This window comes from Medicago truncatula, chromosome 4 (assembly GCF_003473485.1).
Source record: "Medicago truncatula cultivar Jemalong A17 chromosome 4, MtrunA17r5.0-ANR, whole genome shotgun sequence".
Classification (NCBI taxonomy): domain Eukaryota; kingdom Viridiplantae; phylum Streptophyta; class Magnoliopsida; order Fabales; family Fabaceae; genus Medicago; species Medicago truncatula.
In genome coordinates, this window is record NC_053045.1 from 64,700,971 (window position 1) to 64,724,939 (window position 23,969).

The 23,969-nt window shown below is 33.1% G+C and overlaps 4 protein-coding genes across 7 annotated transcripts; 2 read left to right on the forward strand and 2 right to left on the reverse strand.

Annotated features, from left to right (window-relative positions):
• Window positions 1-2,823: 2,823 nt before the first annotated feature.
• LOC25494382 (uncharacterized) lies at window positions 2,824-8,599 on the forward strand. The gene is given in 9 exon segments (XM_039833881.1): window positions 2,824-3,319; window positions 3,414-3,508; window positions 3,813-3,844; window positions 3,972-4,057; window positions 5,284-5,891; window positions 5,991-6,102; window positions 6,220-7,037; window positions 7,265-7,694; window positions 7,697-8,599. Coding segments are annotated over 2 exon segments (516 nt in total). The 5' UTR covers window positions 2,824-3,319; window positions 3,414-3,508; window positions 3,813-3,844; window positions 3,972-4,057; window positions 5,284-5,891; window positions 5,991-6,102; window positions 6,220-7,037; window positions 7,265-7,307; the 3' UTR covers window positions 7,826-8,599.
• On the forward strand, window positions 7,884-8,413 carry LOC112420989 (ethylene-responsive transcription factor 1B-like). The gene is made up of 2 exons (XM_024780867.1): window positions 7,884-7,951; window positions 8,152-8,413. The coding sequence occupies exons 1-2, from the start codon at window positions 7,884-7,886 to the stop codon at window positions 8,411-8,413; spliced, it is 330 nt and encodes a 109-aa protein (XP_024636635.1).
• A 2,470-nt stretch (window positions 8,600-11,069) lies between the features above and the next one.
• Window positions 11,070-12,634, reverse strand: LOC25494384 (cx9C motif-containing protein 4). Of its 4 annotated transcripts, none has more exons than XR_003011157.2 (3): window positions 12,479-12,605; window positions 11,473-11,593; window positions 11,070-11,389 (listed from the first exon to the last, which is right to left on the reverse strand). XR_003011157.2 is itself a non-coding variant. In XM_024781477.2 (2 exons), exons 1-2 carry the CDS (start codon window positions 12,562-12,564, stop codon window positions 11,469-11,471), a joined length of 192 nt encoding a protein of 63 aa, XP_024637245.1. In that variant the 5' UTR covers window positions 12,565-12,634. The 4 variants fall into 4 exon arrangements, 1 of the variants encoding a protein (XP_024637245.1); XR_003011156.2 differs by having other exon boundaries at window positions 11,473-11,574; window positions 12,479-12,519; XR_005645603.1 differs by lacking the exon at window positions 12,479-12,605 and adding an exon at window positions 11,964-12,458 and having other exon boundaries at window positions 11,473-11,574.
• A 1,985-nt stretch (window positions 12,635-14,619) lies between these two features.
• On the reverse strand, window positions 14,620-23,969 carry LOC25494385 (uncharacterized). Its single transcript, XM_024782850.2, has 6 exons — window positions 23,656-23,969; window positions 23,357-23,545; window positions 22,357-22,473; window positions 22,092-22,241; window positions 16,185-16,243; window positions 14,620-15,056 (listed from the first exon to the last, which is right to left on the reverse strand). Exons 1-6 carry the CDS (start codon window positions 23,869-23,871, stop codon window positions 14,921-14,923), a joined length of 867 nt encoding a protein of 288 aa, XP_024638618.1. The 5' UTR covers window positions 23,872-23,969; the 3' UTR covers window positions 14,620-14,920.

Consider the following 23,969-nt stretch of genomic DNA (forward strand, 5'->3'; position numbering starts at 1 on the left):
ACGCATTCTCACTTAATCCTATCATTCTCATCTTCTTCTTCTAGCCACACACCACCATTGTCGGCTGCCCAACTCTCAATGCTTTAGCATCGAACATTATGTTATCTCTGATGAATCACCAACAATATTCTATTTCATTTTATTAAGAAAATTCATGATGCCTTGAATTTTCATGAGTTATAAATAAAGGTAAACTATAGTTGAAAATAAATCAAAAGTTTGAATCCATCCACAAAATTTCATTAGTGGATTTGTTTTGGCAATTATCGTAAAAAAAATTACGAGACCTCTTATCAAACAATGCATAAGTGGGGTGTCCGGAGTTCGAACCCCGGCCCCTGCATATAACAATGCATTGTCCTTGCCAACTGAGCTATGCTCACAGGGACTTATCAATTTTTTTTCTAACCCCTTGACAATAATTTTTTTCAATTCAAATTAACAAAAACAATAACCCCTCAATCAATTATTGGCACACTGACGACCTGCCGGCACTCGACGCCGGTGACTATGGCTCACCGCAAATACAACGGATTTGGGAAGGGGGAGCGATCCTTGTGGTGGTGGGGTCTGGGGGTTTTGCGAACGACAACCTCGTGATTGTTGGAAAGTTTGGCTGGTTCCGACGACCCTTTTGATGGGAACAATGTTTGAGCACCGGAAAAGGAAGCTAATGCGTTGTGGTCTGTGGGAGAGGAAGAATCTGGTTGGAATGCAGATGAAGAATAATGAACGCGTGAGAGTAGTGGGAGTTTGGCACATGTTAACATTTTTAATCTTAACCATTTGTTTTTAATCTGATGATGACTCACATTCATTCTCATCATTCTCACATATACATACTATTCTCATATATATATATGAGGGCATTTCAAATAAGAGGACATTTTAAATGAGAGGATAAAATAACAACCATTAGATTAGTTATACGGTTCAGATTTTATATTACCTTTTAAAAAAATCACGTGACCTCTCTGGTCTGATCCTTGCTAATTACGATCTGTATATTTAGAATTTTCTTCTTCTTCTTCTTCTAATTACGATTTTTGTCAAAGACCTCAAATTGTATTCTCTGTTCTTCGTTCCCTTCTTGTTCACTCCTTTGCAAACTCAAATTAGGGTTCGTAGGAACACTACATGATTTCACAAATTCTTGTTCGATGTGTGACCTTCATCCTTCGAATTTTGCAATTTTATTCATGGTTTGAACAACCTCAATATTTTTTTTTGTGACCTTCACTCTCGATTACTGATTCTTTTTGTGACCTTCACTTGTAACCTTTTATGTAACCTCAATTTTGTTTTATCTGAAACATAATTATTCTTAGTTTATTTTTTTAAGTCAGATCTTGAGTTTAATTTTGAAAAGTTGATTATGAAGGAAGGAAAATTGGAACTTGATTATGCAGTAAAACTTAACAGGATATTAAAGTCAATTGTTGATCATGATGGAAGAAAAATTGGAGCTTGATTATGAAGGCCAGCAAGATATTTTATCTTGAATTTGTGATGGAATTCTATATCATAAGCAAATTCTATATTATATCAAATGGGATGAAATGTCCTATATATATATATGGGTTTGCTATAACACACCCACTAATATTCATGTGGGAGTGTTTTAGCAAAGCTACATTAGGTGTATTTTAGCAAGTGAATAACTAAAAAATGGTTAAATACATTTAAGATGTAGCTTTTCTAAAACACTCCACTAGTGGGTGTGTTCTAGCAAACCCCTATATATATATATTATATTGAGAAGAATTTTATTGTATGAGATGAGAGGGTTAAATTACAACCATTGAACCAATCTTAACGGTTCAAATTTTAAAGTAGTCTCTCCTTTCTATATCCGCGAGATTATTCTTTGTCCTTCTCCCCATTCAAGTTCTGACTTTTCCCTTATATCACATCACACAACAATTTGATCACTAGAAAAACTTGTAGTTAGAGATTCAATTCAACATCATAAAGTTTTATTCAATTTGATTACTATCAGAAGCCAAAAATCACCAGAAACTGCAGTTCATTAGAGGATGTAACTTAAGGCTTCAAAAGCTGTTTTATGGGATTCAACCTCGTCTAAGGATTGCAGAAGACTGAAAAAATGAAGCAACGGCTATTTTGAAAGGATTTGAATGCATTAGATGTTTGTTCCTCAAAAGAGCGTTGACAAAGTACGTTTGTACGAAGTGTACAACCACTACTTCCACTACTCTGTTTTGTCTCTGCTACAAGACAATAAAAACAGCTCTGCCTGCAACGATGTTCCTTCACAATGAGAATACATTTGAAATTGATCCTGTTTAGGACAATAACCATATCAGGAAAATGATCATTGATGATTGATCAAAAGCTTCAAACGACTCTAATTTGAATGTGCTGGCAATTCAACGTTTCTTTCACACCTCTATATAAAGGAGTGAAGACTCAGAGTTTCAATAGAACAATACCAAGAATTAATAGAGCCAAAACTCTGCTGAAATTGTTCTGCATTCAAAGTTCACTTAAAATTTCGTATCAAAGTTCATATCTTTGAAATTCTAAAGTCTTTAGAGTCTATATCTGATTTGTATTGTGAACACCACTAATTGTATATCAAGTGTTCAACCTCAAACATATTCTTTGTAATTCTGTTTGAATTTTTAGAAGTCTCTTGCAGTTGTGCTTGAGCATCAGAAGTTTCTTGATTGTGTTCAGGAGCATAGGAAGTCTCTTGCAATTGTGCTTGAGCAATTTGAAGTCTCTTACTAAGTTTAGTAGTGAGCAATTGTAATCAGATATTACATAGTGAACTCTCCTTGGAAGTGCAAGGCAGACATGACTGACTTCCGGTTTGTGGAAGGAACCTGTACAAATTGCTTGTGTCTTTCTTCTCTCGCTGTTCTATCCGCTGCAACTAGTTCTGAACATCACTTCAACCCCCCTTCTTGTGTTTTTCTCACCTTCATATACTTTTGAATCAAATCAATTACATCATTATGGTGGCAAAGATATTTATCTGCTGCTGAATTTGCTGGTATGGGAAATGGAGACAGAATGTGGTGTCTAAATATTGTATAGCAGTTGGTGGGGAATATGGATGGTGAATTGAAGTGGGTTACAATTTACAAACTCTGATTGTGATTTGTGAATGCTGGGTATAATTGGATTATAGACTTGAACTATTTATTGTTGGGAACGGGATGAAATTTATGATGTATCTGTTACCAAAATTAAGATTACATCATCATTTTTATAGGCAAATATTAGTAGATTAGTTAGGGCAAGGAGGAAATGTGAGTAGCCAGGATCATAAGATAGCTTTTTGGCCACAAAGGTTTGAACATGCAATTTTGGTCTTAAATTTATTTCTTTACATTGATTGATTTTATTGGGACATTTACAATCCCTTTTGTTGTTACTAAGTGCAGGTGAAGAACAAGGATTTGAAACTGAACGTTAAATTCAAAATTTGAGGAGAAGTTCGATAATGGATAAAAGTATGTTGATAATGAGTGGTGAAGAGGTAAATTCTAAACACACAAACAAATAGGATCCCTTCTCTATGTATTTAATATGAGTGATGAATTGAATATGAGTTGTGGACTGAAAAAGTAAATTCTAAACTCATGTATTTATTGGACTTCAAATTTAGGGGATGAGGATGTAATCTAAACTTTTAACAAAATTAAAATGTAGTCACTTTTTGAAAACTTAAGTCTCTTTTTGAGGGTTACTTCTGTCTTTATCTTTTTTGAATATGCCTGAATTTGCATTTTCATTTTTCATAACAATGATCTATCACTGTTGATTTTTTTTTTTTGTTACAGGTTCATTTCTTCTTTTCAATGCTAATGGAAAGGTAATATATTTTATATGTTGCTATTGTGTGTAAATTAAGATTGAACTGTGTTCTGAATTTTGCTAAGTTACAATTTCTAAATTTGTGTTAATTGGAGCTGTTTTGATTCTATATATTTTGGTGTTAGATGCAAGAAAGGGAATTTTGAACTAAAGTAGAAGCTTGGGGTCTGATAGCAGCTTGGAGCTTTTGAAGAGAATCAACTCAAAACATGTGAGTTCCTGTTAGTGTAGTACTGCCCTTGGGTTTGATTTTGTGAAATTGAGTGAGATAACATAAATAAATTAGGTTGTTTTGCATGATTAGAAATTCCCCCAAATGAATGCATTGATTTTTTATTGTTATTACTTGATTTTCTATGTTTCTATATGTTTTCTGTTGGACTGAAATGACAAGAATTGCTCAAAGTATAAACTGTGGGTAAGTGCTGAAAATTTGTGTAAAATGCATTTGATTGAATTTGGCAAGGATGTTAAAGTTAATATTATTTGCGAATAATACTATTATACCATTGTATCATAGTAATAATGTCTTGGATTAAGAAAGTAGATGTAGAATCAATTGAGTAAGTTAAAGAGAGAATAAATTGAAAATTCATAACTCGGAATTTATCATTTTGAAGGTTTTTTCTCTCTGGGCTGAACAGATGATAGTTATTATGTGTTAGTTGTTGAGATTTAAGAATGTTGATTGACTGGTTTTGTTAGCGATAAGTTATCTCGGATCTTGGTGACTTTGGTTGATGAATCTTAAAAATTTAGATGAGACCAGATATGAGATTCTTTATGAGGGTGTGGCAAAAAATTTGATCGATTTTTAACGAGGTGGAAATTATGTTACTTGGGAAAATATTTCATCTAGATTAAAAAAGGGATATTAGAACTGAAAAATCCTATGAATTATTGATTTCTTGGAATGATTAACTTTTTTTTTTTAGATGAGGTTAATCATTCCACAAATGCAAAGTAAAATTTAACTTGGAATGATTATTATTTAGATATCAGGTTATATAGATGAATTATTTCTCAGTTTTAACCTGATTGTTCAGTTTTAACTTAAACAATCATATTTTGGTTAATCATTCCAAGTTAATCACCTACTATTGTAAAACCTCAACAATTTTACTTTTAACCAGATATTTATGTTATCTTTGGAGGTTGAATGCTGGAAATGTATATTTTGTGTGATATCATGCTAACTCTGATGTTAGACTAGATTGTCTTGACTTACTGAAGTTACTTCTTTGCTTCATTTTGCCTGATGTAAATATGGGTATCAGTCCATTTTTTGACCAATTTCATGTACTTTAGAAACTATTTATTACTTTTGTATACTTTTAATTGAGATTGTTTTATTCATTTTTATTGTTTTTGAGTGGATTGGTTGGTTTAAATGTTTATGTTTTTTAAGTGTTTGTTTTTGCCTTTTTGGTGGTATAGATTTTCATCAATGTGCCATGGTACTTCAGCATGTTGTATTCAATGTTTAGTCCATTTTTGACACAAAGGACTAAGAGCAAGTTTGTGATCTCTAAGGAAGGAAATGCTGCTGAGACACTCAACAAGTGAGTATATAATAGTTGTTCCATTTTGGTTTGCTTTTTTGTCATTTATTTTGAACCTTTTACAAGTCACAAATACACTGATCTAGAATGTTTTAGTTGCCTGAGTTTCTCACAGTTTTTATCTATATTAAGATCCCTTTCTACTATTGTTTAAGATTTTGAATTTTCTTCCTGGTTGCATTTATCCGTGCAGTTTGTTCATTTTGATTGTTTCTTGAATCATGTTTTGCCAAATTCATGTCATTTTTATTGTGTGTTTGGTGCATTGTTTTATTTTGACACTGATAATGTTGAATTTGATTCTGACATCAAATTGTGTATCAGATGATTACTTAGTTGTGCCTGTGAACTTCCTCTTTCGCCTTACTTCACAGATCTTTAGTTTTTTTTTTGGAGATTTGGTGGTAGGGAAGAGTTAATGACCATTGAGGTTGTCTATAATGCAAATCTCGAAATCACCAAAAAGCCTGTACCTGACTTCAGGTAAATAAATAGACTATATGCCATATAATCATCATATTGTCATGTCAGTGTACTCTATTAGAGCATCTTGGTCACGGTGTCAATGGATGTTAATTTCAGTTTCTATGATCGTTCATCTCCAATTTACACTCAACCGCGATGTTTGCCTCCGTCGAAGATGCTTGATGCTGATATCACTGATAAGGTTATCGGGGAAGGATGTGTGATTAAGGTAAATTGTTTCCGAATCTCTTCAAAGAATGTGAGATTTATACTTTTCTTGACAAAGATGTCAAATATGATTAAATGGATTTAATTGTGAGAAACTTTAATTTTTTCTGTTTCCTAGAACTGCAAAATCTTCCATTCAGTGGTCGGGCTGCGGTCTTGCATATCAGAAGGTGCGATTATTGAAACGCTTTGTTGATGGGCGCAGATTGTTACGAGGTAAAATGCAGTTTAAAACTACTTGCACTGATCATTATTATAGTTTTATTTTAACAGCTAATGTTTGATTTAAGAAAGCAGTTGAAATGCTTAGATTCAACTCAATTCATTCATTCCGCGTAGTTTGTTCCTCGAGAAGGATGAGTTTATTCACCAGATTAATATGTGGGGAGAAGGCTTCAAAAGTAACGACAATTTAAGTGCATCTATTCTCTTAATTCATGAGGCAGACTTGAAGTTTGGTAGTAGTCAGGTAAATGTTTGCAGAGGTTTATTTGTTTCATTGGCAAATGAGAATGCATAATCTGCCTATTAACCAAATTGCATTCATGTTTTGTGGAAGAAATTGATACAAGTAAAAGCAACAGTAATGCATGAAGCACTTTCTTCTGTCTCAAAGTCAACGCATAGTGTAGCTGAGATTAATGAGGATCAAACTCCTATGAAGAAGTAGGTTAAGGTATTTGTGGCTGGTGGAGGGATTGCTGGCTTGGTTTTTGCTTTGGCTGCTAAGAGGAAAGAGTTTGAGGTAGTGGTTTTTGAGAAGGATTTGATTGCTATAAGAGGGGAGGGACAGTATAGAGGTCCAATTCAGATACAAATCAATGCTTTGGCTGCTTTGGAAGCAATAGATATGGATGTTGCTGAAGAAGTTATTGGAGTTGGTTGCATCACAGGTGATAGAATCAAAGGGCTTGTGGACGGAGTTTCTGGGTCTTGGTAAGTTCAATCTTAAGTACAAATTAAATTCAATTCACTTTTGTGTTTACGGGAACTGTAGTGTACCTATTTTTCAGTTAATTTAGTGGACAGAATATTTTAAAAAAAATATGTTTGTATGTTGATGATCTACTTTAGATTTTACTGTTTGTCATCGGAGGTTTTTCACTCAGTTTTTCATTCATGTGGTTATTGTTTTTAATCCATCTTATTATTTGTATATGCAGACTTGCTGTTCAAGGCATAGATGCATTTGGTGAAGTTCATGCTATGGGTTTGCGTGTCAGTCCCTGTTTAGAGGATGAATTTATTCGTACGCATCCGAAGAAAACAATTGATGAGTTAGTTTGTTTGGATGAGGAAGGTGTTTTTGTTGTTGGTGGTAAAGTTGAGGGCTTGGTTGAAGGTGCTGAGTGGTGGTACTCTGCATATAGATGCAATAGGAGTGTTTTAGCTGCCTCCGGGTCATATTATTGCAATGGCTGTGTTAGGCATTGCAAAGTTAAGGTCAAGGTTAGTGATGGTGAATGTAAAGTTATATTAGTTTTGTTTGACAACGATGTGAGTTTCATTGTTAAGAAGTCTTGTGCTAAACTTGTGGCTGATGTGAAGGTTAGTTTCAAGATCAAATGTGTGTGCCAAGTAAAGTAGGGTAATCAAGTAAATTTATGTGTATGTTTAACACTTATATGTCATGTTTAACAATTTCAAATGTGCAGGGTGAAAATGCTGATTTTTATCCATCTGAGCTGAAAAATCTCATTGGTCAAGATGCTTTTTGTTGTTGATCATTCATCCAATGCAGTTTCCAGGTCTGATGGATCTTATCGTGTTGGGAGGGTCTGTATGGATGCTAAAATTATTGAAGTGTTTGAGGATGGGGATGCAAATTCTTCAAATGTCAAGGTTGGACAGTGAATAAGGATGATAATGTTGTTGCTGGAGCGCAATCAGGTGAAATGTTGTCCAGGGTAACTGCTGATCCTCATGATTTTGTTAAGGGTTCTGTTTTGTTGCCTAAGATGGTGCCTGCAGATTTGCTTGGTAAAAGGAAATTGACTAAGGTTGGTTCATGACATAATTGAGTTTTTTGGTTTAAAGCTGTCATATATAGGTGTGAGAAAAAGTCTTTGGGGAAAATATGCAGCAGAGATCAGAGACACAACAAGAAAAAGAACACAACAAGAAAAGGAAGAAGTGTTTGGCTTGGAACATTTGACAGTGCTGAGGATGCTGCTTTAGCTTACGATCAAGCTGCATTTTCATTGAGAGGTAATAATGTTGTGCTCAATTTTTCTGTTCAAAGGGTCAAAGGATATTTGCAAGAGATTCAATATGATTGCAGAGAAGAGTTTTCACAAGGAGAGACACTGTGAACAAAGAAAGATGTTATCCAAAGGTGTAAATAGTAAAGCAGGGAAGCAACTTCTAATAATATCTGATAATCAAAGTACATGCAGCAACAGCTTTAGTGAGATTACCTTCAACAAATAAGCATGTGATTCCATACATTCGTGATAAAATTAATCATATTTTCTAATTTTAGATTTTCGTTTTCGATTCTACTGATTATATTTATAGATGTATTTTCTTATTATGTGTATTAGATTTGACATTGCATACATAATAATAATAATAACCTGAACACATTGAAAGAAAGAAAGAAAGAAACTAATCTGTGTAACATTTTTTCTTCTTATGTATGACTACGTGGAAAATTGGTAGCAAGGTAGATCCAAAGAGAACTATGTTCTATAAATTTCTACCAAGAACAAGAATGTGACTTCAAATAACTTTAATTAATTACGAGATGTTGTAGTGTTTTTTTAACTTGCACCATCCATTTTTCAAATATTTCCTTGCATCAGAATTCTTCTAAGTTCACTAGCAATTCCTTGCATCAAAACGGGTTTTCGGATTACACCATTAACACCAATCTGCATAACCTTTCCCACACACAGATCTTCTTCTGCACTTGCAATCAAGGCAACAATTATAGGCCTATTTCCGCTTTTAAACTTCCGAATCCTTGCGGCGACCTCGAATCCATCTATATCAGGCATTCTTCTATCCATCTATTTATTCTCTCCTTTTTAAGTTATAAACCTATGAATTTGACAGTTTATCATTTTAGTAGTGATTCAAGTTCAAATAATAATAAGTTTTAGCAGTAAACAAATTTTTTTAAATGCAACTCATTCAAACATATAACAAAGAATTTAAAAAACATGAAAAATAGTGTTGTTTGTATTTTTCTCTCTCTTTGTTGCATGCTCAAATCTTTGTTTACTTAAGTGCCACATTGTTGAATTGTATTTAATGTGTGAAAGAATCTAGTATGATAAACTTGGAAAGAATATATTGATTCAGTTCATTCATGTATACATTCAATCTCTGCCATCTAACTTTTTGTCATTCAATGGCTAATATGGTGAGTTGCATAGTGTACATGAGCCTTACATAATGAGTTATATTGGACCCTGTGAATGTTAATTCTGGTGAAGAGTAAAGGAGTTTAAGTTGTTGAGCATGATCATGATGATATTAATTAACAAATATCAGGATTTGCATTGTTCATTATGTGTATATTTGTTTAGATTAAATAATATAGGTTACTAAATCCTTTTATGGATTGCAAGAAACCTTCATACAAATTGTTATCAGCTTTTTAATGAGTTAATACACCTTATTTTTGTTCAAAATAGGTTGCTTATTGTATCACATCTAATCAAATCTCAACTTTTATAATTGATTAGCGAAAATGTTAAAAAAATTTGAGAGAGACTCAATGAAGTCCATTTTTTTTTGCCTAAATTCCAACAAAAATAAGTTTAAATAAATTTTTAATTCCTTAATAAATTTATTTCTATACCCTTTACCCTTTCTTATTCTTTTATCAATCTCACAAATATTAATCTCTATTCAAAATATCCCCAATAAAATTTCAAAAAGAGTTCGGAAAGAAAAGTGCAAGAGACTCAAAAAGATCAAACCTAGCTCTGCTAAGGCGAATCCAAAGATGGAAGTTGTAGATGAACAACACTTTGAAAAGAATGTGGTTGAATGGATGACTAAGGAAGACAAGTTGTAAGTCATGGTATATTATCTAATTAATATTACAATTCGTTTCCGACTTAGCATTTCCCCAATGATATATCAAGGACGGTTCTAAAGGGAAAACGGAAAACGATGACACTCATTGATGACCAAACTCAAACGAGGTATAAGTGTTGCTTGATTACTGCAGAGAGAGCAAATCATGAAAAATACTTAGGTGACCAATGGTTCAACTTTTGCCAAGAATGTGCGTTAGAGATAGGTGGTAAACTAATCTTTAATCTTGAACAACCACCTAAAAACATGCACGTTCAAGTTGTTCCCAAATAGATCTTCGTTGTTCAACATCCGCCACTTTGACAAATCGCCTTAACTATAATCCAAAACTATCTTGATGTGGGAATACTGTTTCTTTCCTTCATTTTGTGTGATGCGAATATTGATGTTAATCCTTTTTTCGTAACTCTATGACAGTAGCACTTGCTTTTATAATTTGGGCTAATATATAATCGTAATTTGCACATTCTTGGTTCCTTCATTGGTTCCAATTAGTTTCATCTTAATTATTATGATGTTTTCCTGGTCTCATGAACAAAATATATGTTTTTTTTTCATGAAACAAGACCTGGTAAGACTTTCATAAATAATTGATAAATATTTCTAATGTTTGTGCAACTTTTCTTAATTTGCTTATTTTTCCTTTGAAATAATTTTTTTACGAGATACGTTATTCAACCCGTGCGAAGCACAGGTTTGTAACTAGTAGCATTGAAAAAAAAAGTTTATGCTTATGAGGTCTTTGACTAGGGCTTAATCCTGATCCAAGCTTCGGTCCTTTCAATGGCTGTAAAATATAATGGGTGAGAATGTAAAAATAATGGGTGGGTGTAACATCTTCCCTTTGCAATTCATAAAATATTGTCATCACCTCTTGTCCTTCGTCTTTTCTAAATACAAGTACACCACACCACGACGAAACTTTGATCAAATTATTCATATAACTATCGTTAAGAATTCAAATAAAAAAAAAGGCACAAATCGTTAGAGCTTATGCTCACATCTACTGTGACTTGGGTTCTAATATGAAATTCCACAATCGGTAAGCAAAACTTAAATTCACAATTGCTGGTGAATCTCCCTACCTAACATTGAGGTTTCCCTTTCTTAATCTAAATTTTATCATTATCAGAAGTTACACATAATTTTTAAAACTAAGATAATACTTGATTGAAATTAGTCATTGTTTTTTCCTACACCTCAACTACTTATCCAATTACTTGGCCGAGTCTCGTAATCTGCAGACAAAACAAAAATATGCAAGCCGGTCATCGGTATGAATCTGAAATAGTGAAAAATGAAAGTATAATTCATCACTTACTTGGAATTTTGCTTCAATAGTCCAGAGAGCGAAGCACAGTGAGTTGAATTATAATCGCATCTTGAGCAGCAAGAGTCCAGCAATTCAATAACTTTAAGGCACCTAGCAGTATTATAAGAAACTTCAGACAGCAACTCAGTCCAACAGTTTTGTTTCAACAATGTTTTGTAAAGATAGCTTGGTTGGTGAATTAAGGGACACTCAAGAAGTTTTAAGCACGAGATCCATTCCAAGTTCAATTCCAAAAATTAACATAACCACTAACTTTACCAATATTTGCTTACAAAAAAATTCCAGTTTCCAATATTGGCGTTGTGTTCCGCATAGCCATTCAGATGATACCACTGTTCACCGTCTGACATTTGCATCATTTGGTAACAGTCTTATTGAATTAGATTCACACTAGTTGTGATGTATAGTAATTGACATGAATTAGTAGTATAAAGAGGTATTAGTTGTTTGTTTCTAACACAAGGAAGTTCTGATCTCACCAGTCACCACGAAGAGAGTTTTTCAGCACAATTGTGATGTCCGTGGTTGTTTTAATGCAAAACCAAACACCTTTCATGAGGCGCCGCAGAAGAAAGTTTTCTAACTTTTCCAAGATGGAGTGCGAAAACAGTCTCGGGCGTTGGTTATGCCGGAATAGACGCGTGGTGAGGGTTTAATGGTGGATATGCAGAAGCCATTGGGACAGAGGGCGTTACAATTCATTAAGAGATTGATTAATTCCAACTTATAATTAACTATGTCAGTTATTTAATTAACAGTCTGACAGGAATGAAGAGGTAATTGATCTTCTAACCCAATTATATTAACATTAATATACAATACATACATAGGAGAAATCAAATCAAATAGGTAGCCTTCGTTATGGATATAATCAACATCTTCAATCCAATTATATTATTAGGGATTTTTCTATACATCACAGTCAAAATCGGTATCAAATCACTATATGCAAACACAAATTAAATAAATAAAATCGAAACAAACAAAAACATACTTTTGGGGGAGAAAGTTGTTCTTGGAGAGGCAAGCTTGAATGTTACAAGCCTCTTTCTTGCACGGCTCTTTGCTTTCCTGCCCCATTTTCTCAAACCTTCTTCAATATCTTTTTCTCGATATTGTTTTCTAATAATCAAAATATTGTTTGCTAACGTGGCAAGTCTGAATAACAACTCCTCCCCTCTGTCCTTTTTACCTTAGTAGTTTAAAAAAAATACGGTATTATTAAGAAAATATTATTGAGTTATAAAATTAAAATAGTAATCAATGCATTTAAAAAAATTGCATATGATCTTATATTTAAAGATATAACTTTTTTTGTAAACTACTCCTATAAAAATGAAATAGAAGTAGTATGGTCAAAGACCAAAATGAAAGAAAATAGAGTACTTCCTTTTATTTTTAAGGAGGAAAGAAAGTACCAGGGGTGACAAAAATATTGATGTCTTCGGATACCCATGAGTATTTGACTACCTATTATTTTTATGGATACGGACATGGATTTGATGATATTCGTGCTCGCGTATGGATACACATACCCGATATTAAATTAAGTAAATTATTAATATATATATATATATATATATATATATATATTATATGAGTTTGAGGTCTCAAAAAACTCTAGTTTAGTTTACTCACTCTACGATTATACATCAACTTTTCTCTTGTGTCAACTTTCTCTTATACATATGAAATTTGGATGTTTTTATGCTTTTATTTTACTTCAAGATTTTGTACGAATTATGTAAGAATCATGAATTTTGTATGATTTATGTATGGATGTTTAAAAGTTGAAGTTTTTTGTATGAATTTTGTATGATTTATGTACAAAATAAATTCAAAAATTCATGGGTACCCATGGATACCTTAATACCCTCGAAGTAGGTACCCATGCGGGTATGGAACAGACACAAATATCATATTTATCCAATGGGACGGAGACTATCATATACTATCAGTACTCCATGGATGCCAATTGTCATCCCTAGAAAGTACATTGTTAATATTTCATTTTTATAAGAAAATGTTAGTGTTTTGTCAAAATTTCTTCAAATGACTGTTATATTATTTAGGTCATTTTTCTTTTACAAAGTGCACAAGGTAATCCTTTTTCTATTTTTTTATTAAAAATGTTGACGTAGCAATGACATGTCAATAATTTCATTATTTTACTATTTATTTATTTAAAATATTATTATTTTTAAAATAAAATTTTCTTCATTCTTTTTCTCTCCTTCAACCAAAACCTAGATTTCTTCATCTTGTCACCTCCTTCTTCAACAAAAAATCTAGATTTTTTCTTCTCACTTTCTTTAACAACAAAAAATCCATATTAATTTTTGTCTCTCTCTCCGTCTCCTTTCCATTTACATTAACAAAAACAAATTTTATTTTTGAAGGAAAAAAACAAATTTTATTCTTCTCTCTTTCTTTATCTTCTTCCATTTTATTTTCTCTATTTAGTCCTCCTCTCTCTTTATCATGAAAACCCCCAAATTAATTTAAGTTCTACTTGGTAAAAATAGCAGATAGCTGATAGCTTATAAGCTAATTAAATATTTGGTAAAATTAACGGTTCAACTAGCTAACAAATGTAAATTTACATAAAAGAGCATTTTTAATTCATAATAAAATTTATATCAATTAATATTTAAATATTTATAATTTGGTAATTTAATTTTTTTAATTAATTATATCTTTGATATTAAACCATTACGAGTAAGAGAAATAAATGTGCTATATTCTCTTTTCCCCTTCAACAAGGAGGCGGTTTACACAAATTAAGTTTTAATGAGACATTCCATCGATAAATATCAAAAGGAGAGTGATATGAATATTGTAAGTGGATATTCATTAGTTATTATTGAGTCATATCATTGACCCATATAACTGGCTCATCCTTGTATTTTCCCATAAATATGGCTCCTTTGCAACAGAAAATAGAACAAGAGAATAATAGAATATTGTATCTTCTCTCTTTATATCCTCCATCTCTATTATTGTTCTTATTTAATGAGTTTCTTAACACAACAAATTTCTAACTTTCAAAAATAAATTAAATGTTTTAGGGTGCTATTTCTCTCACTCGCACCATCGGTTCAAATGTGTGAATATATAAAAAAAATAAAAAATAAATTAACTGTTCAAAAGTGTGCTTGGAATCGGTTTGTGTAACACAAATGCACACTTCCAAAAATAGAGTTTTCAGTAGTTATGTAGGAGTGACAACGTCCTACGTTTTAAAATGAAATCTACAACCATTCTACCATTCTCCTAGAACGTGGTTAAATTACCTTTCTAACTAAACTTCAAAGAGGCAAGTAAAGCAATATGACATTTCGCATAAAGTGATAATTACAAACAAAAAAATAAGCATTACCCTCCCAATCCCCACATTAGGCACAGAAATAATGTGTACACAGGGATAAAAATTGCCTCAGTCAAGGTAGAAGAGAGTCACAATTTTCCGCAAATTTTTTGCTTCTTGACAAGTTTCCATGAGCAACCTACTGTCATGGAAAGCAAAGCAGATGACTTGCTGGACGTGTGAAATGATATCCATATTACATAGCCTGAAATTGAAACAATGGTGGAGAAAATAATGTCATAATCTTACAAGCTGCTATGACAACATAGTTTGCTCAAAATACTAAATACAATCTGGTTGCAGTAGCAACTTGCAACCAATACCGAGCTTATTTATCCAATTTACATTAGACTAAACGTGCAAAACAATCATGCACTTTTGGATTAGAAAACAAATTTTTTTTCCAAACAATATAATATAAGTAACTAACAAACGGAATGTATTACAATATCATACAGTGATATGTTCTATGCCATTGATTCTCTAAATTGGTATCATACCCATATTATACTGCCCCAATTTCTTATGTAATGTTTTAACATACAAAAATTTTCATACTTGGGAAGTTTTAGACTGTGAATTAAACATTAAATTTTTTATGCCAATTTTTTTTTTTTTTTTGTCAGGTAGCCTAGTGGCTAGAATTCACTTTTTAAAGTGAATAAGTGGGGTGTCTGTGGTTCGAACCCCGGCCCCTGCATATAATAATGCATTGTCCTACCAATTGAGCTATGCTCACGGGACTTTTTTGTGCCAATTTTACCTCAAATAAATAACAATGCATTTATTAAATTACGAATTGAGGAAGAGAATCATATATAGTTAAGTGAATTGTTACACATGAAAGAAAAAAATAATAATCCAAGAGAAAAAGTGTTAAATGCCACTGATAAGAAACAATTAAGTATTAAAATATGCCACACATATGATCTTTTCCTAATTAGAAGATCCCTTCTTTCAGTTTTATTTCTTTTGTCCATGAATAAAGCTAAATGCACAAACATTAAACTAAGAAATCCCTTACATACTCAACAGTGAGAGACTCATGGACTATTCAGAAAAAGTTACAGCAGGACAAAGCTCTTGCCCTTGCACGAGCTCTTTCAGTTTTATTTCTTTTTTCCATGAGTAAAGCTAAATGCACAAACATTAAACTAAGAAATCCCTTACATACTCAACAGTGAGAGACTCATGGACTATTCAGAAAAAGTTACAGCAGGACAAAGCTCTTGCCCTTGCACGAGAGTCTAAGACGGGGTTTGTGAGTGTAAAGCCTGTGAAATTATAATCACTCCAAAATAAAAGACAGCAAGAAAAGGCTAGTAGTATAAACCTGCTGGCTTCTAAAAGAGGTAGATGATCGTTATAGGGCTTCTCTATCACATTTTTCACCTGCACATTCAACAAAATCATTGGAATCACAACTAATGATTATAAATTCGACCATAATACGGGGAATCTTGTGCACAGCACAACCCTTAAGAAGTGTCATTTATCCATGTGCAAGGTTATTTTTCTCCATATATAGGGAGCTTAAGAACTTCAACCAGAATATGGATTTGAGTATTTTACAATACAATCTAGTCTGAGGTTATTTGGAACACCGTACCCTACTTAAAGAAAAGGGAACATTAAAGGTGTGTTTGCACGTAGAGTATATTCAGGGAGGAAGGAGAGTAAAAAGAAAGAGAACAAGACATCCTCACAGCAAGGCAACAAAAGAAAGCAACTGAAATTGAGATGTAACAGAACATGTGTTTCTCTGTAGGTCTAACAAAGAAATACCCATAATCACAAACAAACATGCTCTGGTCTGCATTCTTTGTTGTTCTGCACTTTCTCTACCCAGCCATGCCTATTTCCAGCCACGGCTGTCGTAAACACCAGAGAACAGCAAAGATGAAGTAATTCAACACAGACCATAGCTTCTATTCACGAGTGCCAAAACCACAAAAGAGCATAGGGCATAACCAATGTCTAAAGGACCTGAAGAGTTCATGCCAAAGAAAAATCGCGGCATACCAATGCAAAAAGAGATAAATCCAGTTTTGGATCGAGAACGGTACAATATATACAAACTAGGAGACAAAGCAGAATGAAACCTAAATTTTTATAGCAGGCATTAGAGTTCATCTGGTTCAGTACAGCAGTCCAGATAAAAAGGTAAATAAATAGACATGAAAGGGGGTTTTTGATTACCAGGTGGTTTGTAAAAAAAATCTATATCTACTAAGAGAATAAATCCAGACTAAAAAGAGATTTAAAACATAAAAGAGAAAGTCAAGAGTCTGAGTTCTTATATCAAAATTGGTACAAAAATGAACAAATTCTAACAAAAGCAAAAGTCAAGAGTTAGACAAAGTAGACGAGTAAAACTGACAAATTGGAGTATTATGTAGGGTGATATAGTATCAGCAGATTATTAGCATTCAGCTTAGCTTCAAGCAACTTGCAGTAGTTCATGTTTTAGCTCAAGAACAATGGGTGATATTCTTACCACACCTCTTCCCTACCAGATTTCTTGGTTTGTGCTCCAAGCTTAGTGTGTCTGTGCGTGTGTGAGCCTTCTGCAGTCTCCCAAACTCGTTGACCTTGCAAAGGGTGTAATAGAGTTTTTCCGATCCCCACATTGGATGAAGTATGGTATGAAAATGTGTTTAGAAGTGTGTGCCATCTCTCGCCTTACAAGCCAGTTCTGTGTGAGTTAAATTAAACCCAACCCAAATTTTAAGACGTATCAATATTATTCAAGATTCGTTGGGCCACCCACCATTGGGCTACTCATGTCACACTCTAGATGTCTAGTCCTAGGCATCTGTGTTGAGACTCCCACGTTGGATGAAATGAGTATGACCTAAAAATGTGTTTATAAGTGGAAAACATCCCTCCGCTTACAAGCCGATATTGCAATTGTTGAGTTAGACCCAACCCAAATTTTAAGAAGAGTATTATATTAACTATCATTTTAGCTCCAGGTTTCGTCGTCGTCGCTCCATTTTCATAAATCTAGGGTCTTCTATTTTAATATTTTCTATAATATCTGGTAACTATTTTACAACTTCTGGTTACCAGTTGGTTGCAACTATAGTAACTGTTACTCTACTATAAATCACATGTACCTCGTTGATTGATTATGTGTAATACAAAATGTTCAGATTGAACTCAGAATTTTTCTTTCAAAGTTTATTTTCAGTTTGCATGAAAACTAATATGGTGTTAGAGCTGGAGATCTCCGATGGCTTCACACGTTCTACCTTCGCTGGAGGTTGTGGCACCATTGCCTCTTCAATTAAAACACCTAAAATAAATTTCTGCAACTTCTGTTTTACATTCTGCCCCCAACCAATTTTTTTCACATGATCGTATGAGAAGCACAATGATCATAACTTCCTTCCATGGACCAATGGTTGAATAGTTTTTTTTTTTTTTTATAAGAATTGCAGAACATGTTATAAAATATTTTTGTTTTCACCACTATGAGGTGACAGAAGACAAGATATAGAAAATATAATGAAGCCTGTCTTACAAGACCAGTTTCTGCCTTGGTTACAGCTGTCACTTTATAGTGCTATTTTGACTAGTGTAATTCTGTGCCCCTATAAGAACTCAGAGATGATTCATACATATTTTCATGCACGAAAATGAGCAAAAGCTCATCAATTGCATACAAAACTATGCCACAACACTTTGGAAGGTAACTCCATTTTAGAGTTCCTTTTATAAGTCAAAGCCATCGTTGGTTTTGATATCATCCTTTAGCGTCTACAACAAGAATGAGTCTCTGAATGCTTTGCTAGTAGCATGTTTGACTCTATCAATGTGGATGAATTGGCGCCCTAATGTTGGCCCACAAAACTTGCATCGAAAGATGCAGAATTTTTTTTCTAATGCCCTTCTATTAATCTTTCTCAACAATCAGCCACCGTCCACCACAAGCAAGTATTGCTCAGCCAGAGTTGATTCCATAAACCATATAAATAATGGACAACAAGACCAGTTTCTGCCTTCTTGGTTACAGCTGTCACTTTACAATGCTATTTTGACTAGTGTAATTGGATTTGTGCCCCCATAAGAACTCAGAGATGATTCATACATATTTTCATGCGCGAACATGAGCAAAAGCTCATCAATTGCATACAAAACTATGCAATAACACTTTGGAAGGCACTCCATTTTAGAGTTCCTTTTATAAGTCAAAGCCGTTGTTGGTTTTGATATCATCCTTAAACGTCTACTACAAGAATGAGTCTCTGAATGCTTTGCCAATAGCAAGTTTGAGCCTATCAGTGTGGATGAATTGACGCCCTAATGTTGGCCCACAAAACTTGCATCAAGAGATGCAGAAAAAAATTTCTAATGCCCCGCTATTAATCTTTCTCAATAATCAGCCATCGTCCACCACAAGCAAGTATTGCTCAGCCAGAGTTGATTCCATATTCTCGTCAAATCAGCCCAACTCCTTATCAAATTATGGCCATTCTAGTCGTGGCTGTGCAGGTCATTATAACTCTGCAATAGCAGGTCTGCTTCAAGTTCAGCCACATAGCTGGAGTTAGCTATCATCATTTTAACATGCTGTTCAACCCTCCCGTACCTCAAGGGAGAGCCACCTGTCACTATAGTCCTATGGACAACCTCCTCCAGCAATTTTGCCCACAGCAACCTCAAGTTTTTTCCAATAACAATGATCTCATGCAACAGAAACATCAAACCCTGGTTGCCAATTACAGCAACTCACAAAATTGGCACCCTATCTCGAGCTTCACAGAATATTAACAGATTGCTCTTTTTGAAGGACCAAACCATAGTTTCACTGGTAATGGTCAAGTTCTATCAATTACTCTTCAGGTTCATCTTATTTTCCTTCCCCTTTAAATTCTCATATCTTGTTTTCCTTCCCCTTTAAATTCTCATAAGAATCTGTTGCCTTCTGATCCACTTTTGTCATGGAAATCTCAATCCAAAACAATCTTTTACATGTGTTCCACGTTGAATATGATCCATAACAAGTATAACACACTCCTTTGCCCCTCCTGTGTAATTTCAGTTACTTATTATGAACTTAGTCTTTTGAGTTACTTATGAATACTTGGGTGTTGTGAACTTAGGGAATGACGGTTATGAATTTTTTAATTAACTTTGATGATGAGATTTAGAGGTTATGTTGTTCATGTATGATGATTTTTATGCTTACGTTTGTGTGTGTGTGTGTGTGTGTGCATTATACATATAAGTGCAATTTTACCCTTAGGTAGGATCTTACAAATTGTATTACGGTCAAGTTACGATCTTCTATCCCCCTCCTGATCATACTTTATCAGGATCTCGTGTTTGACTACATTGATTTAGAATTATCAACATGCATTGCACAAAAGAGATGTACAAATATATACAAAAGGGGATCTCTCAAAATAAGTAAAAATAATAATCAAAGGAAACTGTATTATGATATTAAATAGAGAGAATAATTATAATTATGACTATAATCAACAATTTTTCTTTGATTCCTTAATAGTGCTCCGAGGGGCGAGGACACGTTAAAAAACCCAATATATGAAGCAAAATACATTTTTTTTTTTAAAGGAAGAAGTAAAATACATAAATCATCTAGACCAAGGAAACACATTAAAAATAGTTATTTTCATTTAATATTCCTATAAATTTAAATTTATTTCATGTATACCCCTATATTAATTACTCTTAATTCCACAAACTTGCTTTTAGTATTCTCTCTAATAATAATTAAGGGCACAAATGAAATTTAGCTTTTTTTTTTGTGGTGGCCGGGGTTTGAACCTCGGACCTTGCATATATTATGCATTGTCCTTACCAACTGAGCTAAGAGCGTCTAATACAATTGAAAATTGGTCAATGTTTCTTATAAAAAGGACCAAAAATATTGACATAAGATATCATATCTTAACCCAACATCATCAAATGTTAGTTAATCATGTTTCTCTAGTTAAATTTTGTTCCGTGGTGGAGGCCAGACTAAAAACCAAGATAAGAAAATGATTTCCAAATTCACCATTATAAAATACTCCCTCCAATCCCATATATAAGGAAAATATTGGAATTTTTTGAAGTCCCAAATATAAGAAAAATTCACACATGTTAAGATGCATCGGTTGCTTAATTTACTTTTATGCCCTTATTTTATATTTAAAAAAATGCATCATTGTCAAAAAATAAATAAATGAATGAATTTTTTCTATATACGTGAATGATCCCTATTCCCTACGAGCATTAAAGATAATTGAAAACTCAGGTACATTTCCTTAGGTGCTTTTTGTATGGTTCTCAACTAAAAATACACTTTCCTTGGTTATAACAAACTTTGAGAAAATTATGGATTTGAGGAAATCATGGTTAATTTATTTAAGAACCATACGATAAGCACTAAGGAAATGCACATCCTTAAATATAGGGCCATATTTGGTACCTATCAAATTTATAACATTAAATAATTGCATTGGTCTTCGTAATTTTTGTTTTGTTCTTCTTATCCAATAATTTCATAAACATGTTTTAAATAAAAAATTGATATTTAACATTATAAATATATTGACTTTAATTTAATATAAAAAATTATGATTAAATTTTAAAATGTATGTTTAATTTTAACACAAGAGTAATTATTTTTATATAATCTTATTTTTGTTACATATCATTATAAGAATATTAAAACGGATCAAAATATAGAAATAATTTAAATTTAAGAATATAAAAAAATATAGAAATAAAAAAATACTTAAAATTAAAACTAGAATTAATATTAAGAATATAAAATTAATTCAAATTTAAATTATTTAATAAATTAAATATACATTTATAACAAGGAGAATTTTAGCTATATACTAGTATATCATTATTTGGTTTATCTCAAATATATAGTAGAATAATATATTTAGTTTGTTACTGCATGTGCATTAAACACCAGGTAGAATAAGACTTTATCATGTCTCTATCATATTCTACTTTTTGTTGAACTCTCTTATTTTTACCTGCCTTTATCCCAGTCGTTATAACTAATAATACATATAGAGCAGACTATAAAAAATATGAACATCTTTTCTTCATTGAGAATAAAATATCACAAACAGGAAGAGAAAAAGGACAGATGTTCAGCAAACGATCCTACCACAAAGTTAAAATAATCCTATGTAAAATAGATTACGAGAACACTTTAAAATTCAAACCTTAAAGATATTGTACAAAAACTTTCAAATGTAAACTTTACCTTGGATAACAGCTCCTGACTCTCTGGAGGCTGTTTGCTTAAACTTTGGGGTAATATAACTGTAAGCAACTCAGGTTTCTCTGCTCTTAAAGCACCCCGAATAACAGCTGCATTGGTCCCAGATGCTCCAGATGTGTATATGTGGTTTTTCTACAAAGAAAAATTTGCAACCTAAGTTGTGAAACATAGTCATAGGGATTGTCAACAAAAATCATAGAGCTTGTACGGCATCACTTGTGCTCTACAAGCAAGCAGCATCTCTTACAGTTATAACCATGGCATAGCTAAGAATCTCAATTAGTTCCTGGTGCATGAATCCCATGTTCCGTGTTCCAAAAAAGCCAATAGCTCTAGGTCCTTGTTGTTGAATAGCCAATAACTCCTGCAACAAATCAATTTAATTACTGCACAACTTAATGTCCAGCAGACAACTGAGGTTGCTTTCAAGATTGTAACCATTATAGATAATGAATATTTGATGATTGTGTGAAAAGGCATTGTCAAGTCAAAAACAAGTGCAGTGCTATGTCAATGGCTGCGATTCATAGGGGCAAGCCAAAAATCCGTCATAAAAATATGGTCAATGGCGATGTGGCAGGGGGAAAGCGTCCACAATAACAAACACACACCTACAGACACACAATATAGGAGGCTGATAACTTACTCCTACCTAAAAACATTAAGGAGTAAGTTAGTAACCTATACCCACTTAGTATTGACTAAAAACCCATTTTCTACTATTTTAAACTAGTATTAACAAAAGAATAATTTTGTAAATAAACATAGCCCCACACACCTATCAAGGACGTGATCTACTGATTCTCGGTTTTTTTTTTTTTTTTCTTATGATCAAAACATAAAAGTCATTGATTCTCTGATTTTCTTTTCTACCGATTGAATATCAAACAAAAGAAAATCCGAAACTACAAGACATGATGAATACACTATGAGAAAAAGGAGGATACAGGGGGTGATAAAGAAAATGAGCAAAAGGAAAATTCCCAATTGTATAAATTAGTGTATCAGTGTTACATTAGCAATTAGTTCTGCAGGGATGATGAAGATGATGGATAGTATTTTTGCATCAGAATATTTTGCGGTTACAAAAAAAAACATTTAATATGCAGGTGTAAAATATTTCCCCCAACAGAATATGTGAAGAACAGTAATAATAAATTAAGTTAATAGAAATGAAATAATATCACAAGTGAACGCTGTTGGAGGAGTTGGATAAAAAAACAAAATAACAGAAAATAGAAAGAGACCTGTAGATAATCAACATCAGGAGCAGGGTTGTAGTCGGATACCCTGATGGAACCTGAACCTTCGACCATAGTTTGAACCTGGGTTGGAATTTGAGTGCGTTCTTCATCGGAATCAAATAAGCCTGGACCATTCTGGAATTGGTAATCGGGATCTTGATCTCTATTCATGTTATTATGTCCATAATGACACTGTAATATAACAAACAATAATAGGATTGGGAAGTGTGTGGATGTTGCTAGTAATACATTAAAATTCAAAATAAAAAAAGAGTAAGAGTATGAGAGAGAGAGAGAGATACCGTTGTCCGTGTTGAGAGGGATTGTTTGGGTTTGGGCGAGAGAGACGCAGACAAAGTGGAGGAGAAGGCATTGAAATTAGGGTTTGGCTTGTCCTTGTTGAAAGAAGAATAAAAATGTGGATGTGGATAGAATAGATATGAAGATGAAGCGATGATGGTATTGGTGGTGTAGTAACCCCCAAACAAGTTTGGAGTTAGAGTAGCAGTGGCACTCATTCCTTCTTCCTCGATTTTTCCCTCACTCACCTCTGCTTTGCTTTCTTTCTTCTTTTTTTTTTTTAATATTTTATTCTCTCTTTACGATTATTCGAATC